This window comes from Diadema antillarum, unplaced genomic scaffold, assembly GCF_040938485.1.
Source record: "Diadema antillarum isolate AM-2024a unplaced genomic scaffold, OU_Dant_1.0 scf00000115, whole genome shotgun sequence".
Lineage (NCBI taxonomy): Eukaryota > Metazoa > Echinodermata > Echinoidea > Diadematoida > Diadematidae > Diadema > Diadema antillarum.
In genome coordinates, this window is record NW_027271004.1 from 216,387 (window position 1) to 230,840 (window position 14,454).

The following is a 14,454-nucleotide window of genomic DNA, read 5'->3' on the forward strand; positions in this document are numbered from 1 at the left end:
TAAAAAAGGTGAAACATTTCAGTTCAGATGTGAAAATGATATCAAACCCCTTTCTGCTTTTGTTGTTCTCACACGATGAGGTGTGACTCTCTGCATCTGAAATCTTACTTGCTCCTTTTTGGCAAAAATATGACATCAATTGGCTTCCGATACATCTGCACAACGTTCATTTAAACTGCTACCATCAAATAGTAATCATTATACTGGAATGAAATTCCCAATCTTTGTATTGCCATTTAGATATATATCACATCTTGCTCTATGGAAACCAAATATCGGGGCATCAATTTTGCCCATAGAGTCTCTAGAGCTCGGTAGTTTGTTGATGTTTTTTGCGCTTTGCCGACGACCGTTGTGAGTAGAGTTCGTTCTCGACGGTGAGGTCTGTCAGGCTGCCGTCCATGATTGCGATCACGTTTTCGTGCGATCCGCCGTGCTCGACGTCGACCCGAGTGTGGACGTTGTTCACGATGTCGTCTTCGTCATCGAAGAAATGATTTTTGGAACCGACGTCGCTGTTGGCATTTGGAAATAAGAAGAACAAAGGATTGCATGATAGCTATCAATTCAATATTGAACTGCAATTGTATGACCGCGAAAAAGATTTGTATCTAATTGGGTTGATTTGATCCTACAAGGTGAGAATTGTTCGTGATGACATAAAATGTTTTTTCATACTTCTATTCTCAAACATTATTACAGTGTATCATATTGTTTTCTTGAAGATGTATCGTGAAAGTCTGGATATCATTTGGTGTTAGCTATTTTCGAAAGATTAGATTTGAGCTTGGTTCTAATTTGCATGGCCACTGAGGAAGCACATGAAATGCTTATAACAAACAACCATCGGGGTGGTTACTGTAGATTCCCTCCGAAGGACAAGGTATTAAGAAAGTGTCATGACAATGTTAAGACCCATCACCGCTAAGGGCAAAGATCTGGGGCCCTTGAGATCAACCGTCTGTATTCTCATTCATTAAGCCACTGAAGCTCTCAAGTCGTTCGAAGGCTAGGGAGATGATATTGTGTAATACAGAAAGAATCGGCATTGGAGAACTGCACAGCGCACAATGTCTGCGCGCGATGTGCAGCACGATATGCCGAATTGTAATTGATCATGAACTCAATGTTTTGGATTTATTACATTTCTGTACGTGTTCGCTAGGGAAGCAATTAAAATACCAGGATCACCATCCTATACAATCACACTGATATTGTATGCAAACATCTTGTCAACGTTATTGAAGAATCAAATGCCTATGTAAGCACCAACAGGACCGACAGTTGTAAGTCCACTCCGAATGACAAGGCAATGACGATACAGCACCTCGCCTGCAGGTACAATCACTGCTGCCGGGAAGGTCGAACCGGGGACCTTAAGATTGAGTGTCCCCCGTCTCAACCACTGAGCCACACTGCTCACCTAACGAAAGATGGCGTCTCTGGCGGAAGAGGGAAGAGAGGCAGCGTGTCCCTGATGGTTGGGCTCTGAAGATGTGTCTTCAGCATGCTGGACTCCTTGCCGATCCGCGTCAGCCGTCGCACCGCTATCTCCTCCATCGTCTTCCGCATGGCGGGGAACTCCTCGAGCACGCGGTTGAAGTGGTTGACGGACAGAGAGAAGAGCGAGCAGTACGTCTCGCACTTGACGGACGCCACACGTCGTTCGCGAGTCAGCAGACAAATTTCTGTGTCGATGGTTCAGAAAAACGAATGAACATGCAGCGAAACAAATTCAAGATCTCAATGGAAAAGAAACACAGAATCCTAAGAACAGTAACAGACTGGGCAACCAACTGGTGAGAAGTCAATATACAAATTATCACTTTTTTATTTTGCGTAAGAGCACGCAAATGAACTGCCACGAGTGAAAAAAACACACACTGAAGGGTGTTTTGTAGACTGCCCATGAGAAATGTAACCCCTCGGGCATACGACTTGACAATCCATGGAGTACCGTATAATTTGTTTAAATAGGAAAACAGATTAAAATGTACTATTGTTTGATATTTTGTGGGTACTACTAAGTTATAATATGGCGTCTCATGCTCACCGCCAAAATACGATCCATCGCTGAGCGAGGTAGCAATAACGCCGTCGGACATAACGATGTCGACGATCCCCTGCTGGATGAAAAACATGCGATCGCCGAACGTTCCCTCTTGGATGACAATGTCGCCAGGCTGAAAGACCTCAAACTCGAGCAGCGTGACCACGCGGGTGACGAAGTTCCCGTCTGCGCCGACGAAGAAGGGGACGGAGGCCACGAGGTCGCGACAGTTATAGTTGGCGACATCCTACAAACGAAATCAGAACATATCCGAGTTGATTTTTGGATTATTGACGAGGCCAGTTGGGAATCAATTAAATGTTTATAAGCAAACAACCCAGGGGCCGACGGCTTAAGTCTCCTTCCTTTGACAAGTCAATGGGGATAGGATACTCTACGAGTGCATTATCTTATGTCAACGGATTCGAACCGAACACCTCAAGCTTGAAGGTCCGTGGCTTTATCCATGGAGCCGCAATATCTTATTTGTCTGTGTATGTGTTGGCGTATGGATATGTTTGTATTAAAGTACAATGTATACATAATGTCCTTGTTTGCCTTTGTTGTTTGTATTTGTCTTTCAGAATGACCAACTTTGGAAGGCAGCATTAAAACCTTTGTAAATGTCGTGGCATTAGACAATAAAGTGCAATGCAACTACAATAATAATAATCCTGCAAATAATTTTCCTCTGACAACAGTGTGAAGTGGGGGTTGTGGGGCTTAACTAATTGTGCGTTTGCGTGTGTGTGTGCGGTTGTGTGTTCCGAACCATGTTTGCATGGTTTCCCTCAACGCTTCGTATGACACCGTCGACAAAAGAAAAGACATGCTTTGGGTGATCGAGGAATGTTAAGAATGCTGTCTAAAATTTGCTCTCTGTTGAAGGTCATTGATGACGAGAAATTAGTGCCCACTAGTCTCCACGAGAAAACATTGAGTGGAGTGTCACACAAACTGCACTGGAGCGTCACGTGATTTCTAGAGTAACATTATCTTTTCTTTTTTTTTAAAGATGTTTTATCTATCGAGAACTTTCTGATAACATCTTTGAAACCAACGTGGGGTAATAAGCCCAGACATCCGCGATTAAAATTGAGCATTCGTCCTGTCAGGATCGAGGACGATCCTCGACCAGAGACAGCCCCGCACTAGTTTGTAAAGTTCATCTGAGAATTCGACTTTCCGAGAAGCGTTACCTCGCTGAGGTGTTAGGTTGTTGTCAGAATGTCGTTTTTTGGTCTTTCGTTCACTTTCGTTCTACATTGTATGTTCAATTTGCAAAGGAGTCTTATCCCTCAGCGCAAAGTCCCGTGCCTACAACGTGTTTGCTGCAATGTGTGAAAGAATAATAATTTACATGTGATGGCGCCCTTTAGAAGAAAAAAAAAGGTGTCTCATCAGCTATAGAATAACATGTAAACCGCACTTTTTAACGTCTCCAGAGAGACTTAGAAGTTGTGCGAGGGAAAACACCGTTGAGAGTGATATTTTCTCTAAGCCTGCTGAAATATCGATCAGTTGTGTGTGCCTCAAAGGACTGAATACTACAGCACGGATAGCCGCCATGAGCCTATCTTTAGCAGAGCAGAAGTGACAAGCCCGTATATCAAATGTCAAGGATTTGTATGTGTGGGAAGTCACACTGCATTTACAGGTCTAATTATGTTCGGAGCAGCCGCTGTTATTTTGTCCCTCTTCCCAGTCCCCTCGCAGTTGGAGGCTGCAATGCCAATGTTGAATGAACTTCCGACACACCTGCGCCGGCGTGAAAAACACAAAACGCGGAGGGGAAGGAAAAAATGCAGAGGACGCGGCGGTGGAATCACAGCAAGCATTCAGCGGAGCGTACGAGAGGTTTTTTGGTTTTCGGAGAACGCTCCGCCGAACATGCTCTTGTGACGACGGAATCCATGAGATTGGAAGAGGACGGTCAGACGAGCCTACATAAATTCAGCGCCAGTTGTCATGGCAACGTGTTGGATGGGAAGCGTTACTGCGTCGCCCCCGCGTTTTCTCTCCATTGCCTAAAGGTCTTACAACATTGTAGATATTGGATAAGTGAAAGTGATCAACTATCTACCTGAGACTCAGAACAATTCCCAAAGACTTCAAAAAGGACGAGGGAGTGAAGTCCACAGCAGAGGAATGAAAAGTCAAGAGAAGGCGCCATGACGCTTTGTCTCGTGTTGACAAAGCAAATGGACTTCTCAAACTCTCTTCAGATTCAGCATACCAACAGATGTTACGTTACAAACACTTTTTTTTAACGCAATCTTCCTTCACAAATATTTCACATTAAGTGTATCTTCGCAGCAGCTTCTCTAATAAAATTAATGTCCAATGTCTTATTCAATGGCACAGTAACTACTTAGCACGACATAGAATTCAAAAGCTTAACCATAATAATCATTTTCTAACCAGTGAGGTCCCAGAAATCACATACTGTGGTTTGACGCTGTATCTCTTTAACTTAATTCTTACTTCAACTGTTAAAGTGTTTCATAAATTATGTTAGAGTAAAAACTTTATTTCATTTGAGCCTTAAGTTGTCCATTATGTATGTATTGATTATTTTGGTGGAAGCAATTTCAAGAAGGCTCTTTATTACTTATTTTATGATTGACTCTTAGATGGGCAGCACAAGTTGAAGAGATGGCATTGTTTTTGGTTGAGATGGGGCTTTAGGTTTCCAACTTTTTTTTGTGAGATGATGAGGAACTTCTTGTGAAAAATGAAAGAACATGCATTCCTAACAGGCATTCAAAGCTTATTTGATAAAAATCGATTTTGAAATGGCTGAGATATCCAAAAACAGAGAGGTCCTAATGAAAGGTGGGACCCACCTTTTATTAGGACCACTCTGTTTTACTTTGTTTTTGGATGAAAACTGAGCAAAGAAAATAACATTCCAGGTAGTTACTTATGTGTTAACTTGACAAGTCAGAAAACAGGGCAGGAGATTATCAAGAATTTTAAGGGCTTTTCACTTGGCATTGAGGAATAGTCAAATCTTGCCTGTTGTGACGATAATCAACTTTTAGAACAGGTCGCAAGGCTCTGTCCTTAAGTATCTGAAGTGTTTTATGTTACCAGAATCTTGTTTCACCCAGATTGTGTTACATTACTCAAAATGGGGTCGAATCATTGTATTAGAAATTAAGGGGTAGTGCGATGTTTCGATCAAAATATGATCTTGCCCTTCTCAAAGAATAATAATTACGCAACACTTCACGCTTTACGCTGTAAGACAGACAACCATGACCACTGCACGGAAAAAGGCCCACCTGTCGTATACTTTCTGACACTTCTTGAAAGATGTGCTTTTCGTCGAACATCTTGCCGCGGTACCGATACTCGTAGTAGTCGAGGATTTTGTTGCGAAGATTTGAGGGTAGTTTGCGATACTGCATGTACTCTTCGACTTGTTTTATCTGTGAGGAGGAGAAGAGAGGGAAAGAGAGAAGGAGAAAACATGAAATAGATAAAGCTTTTGCTCTTCAGTAACAACTCCTTGGTAGCGTTCTCATCTGCCATATAGTGATATTATCAGAATTAAAATATGCCTTTTTCTGGAGGAAGCTTTATTTTCTTTATCCTTCGCCATGCCAGTATTCTAATGGGTCATTATTTTGCTTCAGATATCGTTCTGTAGTTATTGTGTGTGACACTTAAAACAAAACCCAAACTATCTATTTTCGTGATTTTCTTGAACAGTCTTGGAAGCGTCCAAGACCCTAAAGGTTATAAATATTATATCATAAGCTGGTCTAGGATTGTCAAATCATTAATTTCGAGTTGGTCAGATACCATAACCAAATCTCAAAGATTTAGTTTTAAATATATATTTTCTGTGCTTATATTTCCATTTGTAGGTCACCATGGTCACGGATGATTCATTTTTTATGAATCGTAGGTACTTTATCTATGGCTTTGAGAAGGTTGTATAGTCTACGATGCAGGACATTAAGTAATTACAAATTTATCATTGGTTTGATGTTACATTGACATTTGTTATTACATCATAATGTTTTCGAAATGAATCTAAACCCTTGATTTTCCATGGAGGATTTTCTATTGAACGTTTCAAATTGAAAGACATAGTTCACTTTCGACAAGATAAAGCGCGTAGATGTAGCGTTGATCAAACAGGACGGGTAATGGGCACCAAAGCGCCTCGTTGATGGAGTGACATGAGACAGTCTTATTTCATGTGACATTTTGTATTTTCATACAATATAGATTATCAAAGGATTACTTAGTGTGTGCGTAAATTTGGCTGACTGAGGCTCCGTTACGCCAGCTAAGACCATATGGTGAAGTGGAGGAATGACAGAGAATCATAGAGACAGCATAACGTCATGGACCTATATAGTTCTCAGGCTAACCAACAGCTTCTAACTAGATTGACTGAATCTGGTAAATGTGTATTACGCGTTTATGAAAGAGGCTCTTGTTTGCTAACCTTCTCCCGGTACTGTCGGCTGGACGAATCCATTGATTGGATGAGGTTGGTGGCGTGACCGATGAAGAGGGCAAAGCACGTGGCGCCAGAAACCATACTGACGATGGTCAGCCAAACATCGGTGATGCTCTGCGGAGGGAACTTGCCGTAGCCGATGCATAGCATGTGGGACAGCGCCTTGAAGAGGGCCCATGTGTACTGCTCCCACCAATGGGCATTCTGCGTGTGTGTAGTAGGTATAATAATTCACATAAGAAAATAATGAGAAAGAGAATGACAGTAAACAGAAAACGGAGCGATACATAGACGCTTTGTAACAGAAGAATGGTTAATACACTGATAGACATTTGAGTGACTGATCAAGCAGGTGATCTTCTGATGATGATATTCACATTAATTCATTTTATTTAAAAAAAAAAGAAATACACCAGTCAGGCCTCGACTTTGGGTAGTGACGACACAATCTGTAGCAATGAAAAAAAAACTGCCTATGAAAAATGTGCTTGCAATTTAAGAGTCGGATGAGGGCTACACATCTTATATATATATATATATATATATATATATATATATATATATATATATTTATATCTGTGTGTGCGTATGCACAGTGAAATCATAAAGGAGACTATAATGTTTCAAGTTTGGTGGTTTGTTATGCACATCACTGTTTGAGTTATTCTTTAATGTTGTGTTTGTTTGTTGTTTCCTAGAGATGTGACACACTTCTGTTGTGTAAGAAAATCAACGACTAGATTCATGAAATGATCGTGTGGTTTTTTTTTTTTGTTTGTTTGTTTGTTTGTTTGTTTTTTTTTTTTGGGGGGGGGGTATACTGATGTCGTCAACATTATGAAATAAATTTTCGCGTGAGCGCTTCATTCAAGTGAAATGCCCAGGGCACAAGAAACGCGTCACAATGCAAGAATACACAGACCGCACAAGCGTCACCAAATGGACCAGCCGTGCGTAATACAACCCAGGGATGCACACTGCATCGATGAATAAACCGCTTTTCGGATACAACCAATACACAAAGCGGTCGAGTATTACGACATGGCAGTGACTGTACACTGGCAGGCGTGCATAAAGTCTAAAATCTATCATGAGCTTCCTTTGCATGACTAATAGTAATAGAATATCATAGACGACATAATTTGAGAGAAAAGGTGTATTATTGTGTATGTCTCCATGTTGAGGACATAGTCAGGGAAAACAACCCTCATGCCATCCAGTGGCGCCAAGACTTAAAGCCAGTCATCTCCAGCTGATCCCGTGCTGCATTCTTCCTTAGCTGTCCATGATGATGAGGAGGAGGATGGGAACGACAATGAGGAGGAGGAAGATGATGATGATGATGAAACAGCATTTATATAGGGCCATTTATCTGTAGAAACATTCAAAGGCGCCCAGATGGGGACGACGATGACGATGATTGTCCTGACGCACTCAATAAGATCACTACCTCTTTAGATTCACCATCTTCTTTTTCTTGTCCTCACCACTTTGTCCTATATTTAACCGACCTGACATTTACCGAGTGAACTGGATCAGGAATGCATTGTCTGTCTCCTTGCAGACAATCATGCAAAAGCGTGAGGGAAAAAAACACACATAAAAACTTAACCCTTCGCCCGCGTCTAGTGAAAGTTGGCAAAGTCAACATCTGCTTTGGGACTGATCATTGTTCGTAACCGCGCGAGGAACGGGGTGTTTGCATTTACAGGAGGCTCCAAATATGCTCAGCATCCGCAGCGATCACGAATTTTGTCTGGGCTCCGCTGAATCATCGGAGACGGCTTTCTTCTACGCGCTTACAGCAAGAAAAAAAATAAGAATAACGATGAAAAACTAAACCAATAAAAGTGACCTAAAAATGCAGGCTTTTATATTCCACGTGATCTTGAGACGGTGATATTATGCCACTCTGTCAGAGGGAGAGCAGAGGAGCGTGCCCGGCATTTCATCAATCAACCGCCTGTTTATCGCGGGAGACGGGCGGTTCCTGCTCCATTTGGGCTCGCGGCGAACATGATATGTAAACTTTCCTCGCAGGACTGCCTTAAGTGATATCATCGAGAGGTTTTGACACAATTGAATGCTGCCTGACACGTGAGATGATTTCCGATCGTCCATACAAACTCACTCGCAAGGAATGTCCGAGGACGCAATAAACAGAAAGCAGCCGCGGGATTCTACTTTACCTTTTCGCGAGAGATGCTCCATTCAAACTGTTCATGGAAAATCCTCAATAGCCTCGAAAATATCGCACTTTTAGTAGGCTTAGAACTGTACCTTGATTTTTTCCCCCTCGGAGATATCGAAGTCACGACTGATTAAAGGGCAGGACCAGATCTCCTTCACCATACACGATATGCGATTTGATAATCATGCAGTAATTACCAATGTTACGATAAAATCGACTGTTGCGATGAAGTCTGAGTGTGGTGAGTTGAAATACTATTTGTAATAGAATTGTAGTGGATACCCTCAAGTATCTGCACATTAACAAATTATCTTTATTATGTAGTGCATTATAATAATTATTACTGCGTGTTTTCAAAGTCAGCAAATGATTTACTATAGTATTCGACATTGTCTTCTATATACAAACAGCACGAGGAAAATTGTTGAGAGTCATGGCATTACACCAATACTCTGTTTCCCTATCATCGGAAGGTAAACCGCCCTACCGACAAACATGGTGTTTGATAAGGTCACCGACCAAGACATCGCAGAGTTAGTCAGATCCGGTCAAGACAATAACATGAACCATCACAGAAGTCGATTTGACTATACGGTTTACGTCCCGCGGTAATAGGGAGAAATTCGTTCCACTGAACATCGCCCTTCATTCTTGATGACCGAAACGTTTACTCAACAGGCCAACTTGTATGGATGGCTGGAGTTTAAAATCTCGTCCATGATCCACCTAAAAGGAGAGATGCGTTGTTATCGTACACATTATTGAGAGCGAGTCAAACTCCCTATGACAATGCTTTGTCCCCCATACTCTGAGGGGATTTGAGAGCACGTATAAATTGTTGAGCAGACGGTGGCATTTCGGTTTCTATCATAATATTGTCATGTTAATGAATGCACACTGTGGCTACACAGTGTACTCCACATTGTCATATTGGTCGTTATGGCTAGCAAGCCTGGGACCAACCGACCATGTCATCAATTACAAATTAGTACCATGCAGATCATAGGAATTCTATACTCTAAAAACATAGGTTCAACTTTGCGCCTTCAAAGGTGCTCAGACTGTGACACTGCTCTGAAAGGTGCAAAGTTGCACCCGTAAAGGTGCTCTTAGTGTGACAGTGGTAATGGTGCAAAGTTGAACCTATCTTTCTTATAGTGTAAATGACGATACTTTAAATCATCCCCACTAATAATAGTAATACAAATAGCTTTATGATTTTGATAGCGTATTTCAGATATTTGTTACGACTTTCAGTTTACTGTACAGACTATTTCCATTTATTTTATCTATTTTTTTTTGTGTGTGGCATGCTTACAGGATGGAAATTGCAGTAAGGCGTTTCCCTTTTTTTTTTTCTTTAAATCGCAGCGTGTGAATTGTTTATGGAAGGATTTAATTAACTCTTGTCTCTTGAACTTTCGAAATACTTCTATCTCATACGAAAGTCACACAGCGCTGTAGTTTTAGACAGAAAAGTTGAGGGTAAAGGTAGTAGTCTTCTTGAAGTGATCGGTTGCTGTCTAAAGAAGATGTAGAATAAGCATCAGGTATCGACAAAATACAATGCAGTGATTTCTCCGATGAATTAATGTGATCGTACTTGATTCATCTAACAAACTTTCCCCTGGAATCCACTGGAAATAAACGAAAATATAGGCCACGTGACTTACCTCAAGACCGTTGATGGCGACCCATGATTGGTCGGGGTAGTTCTGCAGCATCGGTACGAGGTACTGAAGGCAGCCGTTCCAGTGGCCAATAAGAAGCATCATGCAAACCAGGTTACAGATTCGGATGACCGCATTAGCCACGTTGAATGCCTGTATGTGTCAAAAAGTGATAATAATCAAAGCGCCTTGTGTGGCTTACGCATGAATCTTAGATGCCATTTTCGCGCCTTTTTAGATAGCACGGTGGTCACTAAGACCTTTGTAGGGGGACAGTGATAAACCGAGCTAACACTCACCGAGGCGTGTCGGTGGGTCAATGAATTCAGTCCATTATGCATGAATCCTCTCTGAATTAATCAAGCTGCGCACTCTCTCAAGGCTAACGTGAACAAAGAGCGCGTGAAACGAAATCTGTCCGTGTTCATTTTAAAAGAAGCTCCTCAACACGTCTTACTATCCCTAATGACTTGGGAAACAATAACATGCCTAGAACTGTCGATATTTTTTTCATCTCTTTGATACAATGATAGTAACTGAACCGTAATGATCTTAAGCTTGTATACAAGTTATCCCGAGGCTGAAGTTTGTTTCACCGTCTGCCCAATGTTTTTAATGGTTTTAATCTATTTCGAGGGTGCTGAATCCGATCCCGGATCATACAACTTTTGCATCCCTGAGGGTTTTGAGATTAGATATTCAAAATGGCCGCCCAAAACTGTAATTCCCGTAAGATGTTTCCTTATAAACGGTGAAAATTTAAAATGATTTGATGGTTTAATCCTATATCGCGGGTGCTGAATCTGAATCTGGATGATGCAGCTCATTCACTCTTGAACGTATGGAGGTATTCAAGATGGACGACGAACTGGTCACCAATAGGAGGGCCGCCAAAATGGCGCCAGTATTTGAAATTCCTTCATATTTTTTTATATAATGGTGAACTATTGAAGCAATGAATTTATCCTTTTTGAGGGTACTGAGGGTACTGAATCTGGATGATGCAACTCTTGTTTCCTCGCAGGTTCTGAGATATTCAAATGGATTGGCTGTCACAATCTGAAATTTCTAATTGAAGATTAACGTTGTAAATGGTGAATAATTTTTCAAGTCAGCAAATCCATGCTATAGATAATCACGTTGATTTCGTTGTGAAGATAGCAAAATGCGGAACACTTAAGAATGTGCGGTGAGCAATATGTAAGTGTATGGGTGTCCGCTGATACTTCGCGTGTCGTCCTATTGGCTTTGTTCGGGATCATGGTGGTGGTGATGTGTATTTGCTGGGGGTGGGTGTGGGTGGTGGTGGTGGTGTGTGTGTGTGTCGCTGGTTGCGTGAGGGGCTTTTGCAGCACGTCCGCTTATGGCGACCTCCAGGGAGAATGCCGCCACGACCATCGTTGTTGTTGTTGTTGTTGTTCTTTTGAATTGTGGAGCTCTCTGCCGGGTGAGCAATTTGCTCCAAAAATATAATCATTCAAAAATACCCTTAAATTTAATCATAAAAACCTAAGTTACTTCTAATTATTTACAAAAAAAAACTGTTACATTTATTTTTATATTTACAAGTGATATTTACAAGTGATATATGCCACGACCATCCGGGGGTTGCATCTCTTATATTGACTCTGGGTGTTCTGCATGAATGATTCCCAGGTGGCCTAGACTTTACTTGCCAGCCGCTTTCTCTAAAATCTAGAGAGGACAGTGTCTAACAGTCGAAGAAGCCTAGTCTTTTCCTGCCAGCCACTTTCTCTAAAATCTAGAGAGGACAGTGTCCAGCAGTAAAATCACATTACGTAAAGGATGATGTGAAAAAGACTTGCGTGTGAAGACAAAACCTCTATTGTCCTAATCAAGTGCCCACGATGTAGCTACAAAAAAAAAAAAAAATACCGCCCCCACAATCACAGCGTGTTCCAGTGATTTCTGTATTCAACTGGTTGTGAATAGTCATGACAGTTTCAATACACCTATTGGTAGACCTTACCCGTCGTTGAAAGGACACTTTATTCTTTAAGTACGGTCGAGGATTGAAGTTCAAAAGAATGGAGTGGACAATGGATAATTCAAGCCGGGTTTTCTATACGGATTGCGTACTGAATACCACGGTGTAGTGTCAAGGTTTTCGGCCCGTATTCACTCACTCCCCATTCAAGGCAGAACAGGTAGAGCGCCGGCGTGAAATGTAAGACTACAAGAGTCACGTCCCTGGGTTATTTTGGCACACATTTTGGCGTCCATCGTGAATATCTCAAAACCTTACAGGGTGCAAACGTTGCAGCACCCAGATTCGGATTCAACACCCTCGAAATAGGTGAAAACACATCATTTTATTCCAAATTGTTTTCTTCGTTTATGAGGAAATGTATACATGAAATGTCATATTTTGGTCGCCATCTTGAATATCTCAAAATCGTCAATAATACAATATTTGCATCATCCAGATTCGGATTCAGTATCCTCAAAACAGGGTAAAACCATAAAATGAATATGGGTGCACGATAAAACACGGTTACGCCCAAAATTTGACTTTGGCACCTTGACAACAAGAAGGAAAATATATCGTAAAAATGTGCACCATACATAATCACCTACATGTTATCGTGTACACAATGCAAGATATGCACACACACATTCACACAACGTACACACTAGTAACACACACATACATGAAAAACACAATGAACACACAACATGCACTAAACACATCTACGAATGACATACAGGTATACATGTAACCACACTCGCAAAAAAAAAAACCCACACATACACACACACACACTAAACACACACAAAACACACCGCCACCCAACACAAGCCCTCTGACAAAGACGGCGACAACCCCCCCCCAAAAAAAAAACCCTCATTAATAACACACACACTACACCACACACTAATGACATAGGCCTACATTCAATACACAATCCCACACATGCATACACCAATACAATGAAATGCAGCCTACCTGCTCCCACTGACTAACGAATCGCATGAGGCGAGAAAGCCGAAGAAGGCGTAGGAGACTTAGGAGCTTGGCGAAGCGAAGGATGCGTAGGGCCCTCGAGACCTCATAGAGGCGGTGGTTGCGGCCCCCGACCAGGAGGAAGATGTAGTCCATGGGGATGGAAGACACAAGATCGAGGATGAACCACGAGCGGAGATAGTGGCGGGCGATTTGACCAGGAATCAGGATTACCTGTAGAATTGGGAAAGAGTCATGAAAACTTTTTCGCGAACTTTGACCAACTTTTGTCAACTTTGACCAAATTTTGTCAATTTACCAAAGAATATTTTTGACAGTCATAAAATGCTTCATAAAGTCCATGTAGCTGAATTTTGCTGTCCGTTCTTACTTGAATTCATGCAAGAATGTTGATTCCACGATAAATCCAACCTAGTACCAGTTTTTAATACTACCTATAACAGTTAATGCGCAAGTTCAGTATTCGCAAAGGTATTTCGTCAAGACTTTTTTCTCTTTCTCTCCTATCTTATACGTTTTCCTCATCAGTTAATTACCAAAAGTTTTTTTTTCTACTTTTTGTCTATAGGGCGTAGTGTTATTGTGTTTACAATAGTATTCGTTACGGTCCTCTAAGATCTGGATAAAAGGGAAAAAGCTGTTATGTCGAAGACAAACCAGAGCCGTCAATAGACAAACTTTTCTAGTGCACCCTCTACGGGAGAAGAGTGAAAGGAGGGGCAGGTGGCCAGAGTAAAGACTGAAGGGCAATAGCATTGCCCTCTTGACAACGCATTTGTAAACACATACACACACACACACATACACACACACACACACACACACACACACTTGGCACTCAAGCAAACACACACCACATATACAATCTTTAACAGTACATGATACATAAAGAGCACGACGAACCTTTCTGTTGGAGTCACCCCACGATCCCGACACCCACGAGTCATACCGACGGCCCACGAGTTCAACAATGAAAAAGATCTATAGTCTTATACAGCCCATGAGCTCGACACTAGGCAAATAAGGCCCATGAGTCCTACAGTCGGCAAACAAGACCCACGAGCCTAACACTAAAGA

The 14,454-nt window shown here is 41.6% G+C and overlaps 1 protein-coding gene across 1 annotated transcript in view; it reads right to left on the bottom strand.

The window, feature by feature from the left end:
- Nucleotides 1-304: 304 nt before the first annotated feature.
- The window catches only part of LOC139719817 (potassium/sodium hyperpolarization-activated cyclic nucleotide-gated channel 2-like), a 52,432-nt gene continuing 38,282 nt past the window's right edge, over nt 305-14,454 (bottom strand). The window contains exons 3-9 of the mRNA XM_071631204.1: nt 13,360-13,590; nt 10,395-10,544; nt 6,516-6,734; nt 5,338-5,484; nt 2,054-2,297; nt 1,424-1,688; nt 305-515 (exon numbers count right to left, since the gene is read on the bottom strand). Coding sequence (XP_071487305.1) covers nt 305-515; nt 1,424-1,688; nt 2,054-2,297; nt 5,338-5,484; nt 6,516-6,734; nt 10,395-10,544; nt 13,360-13,590 — 1,467 coding nt within the window. The remainder of the gene's footprint in view (nt 516-1,423; nt 1,689-2,053; nt 2,298-5,337; nt 5,485-6,515; nt 6,735-10,394; nt 10,545-13,359; nt 13,591-14,454) is intronic.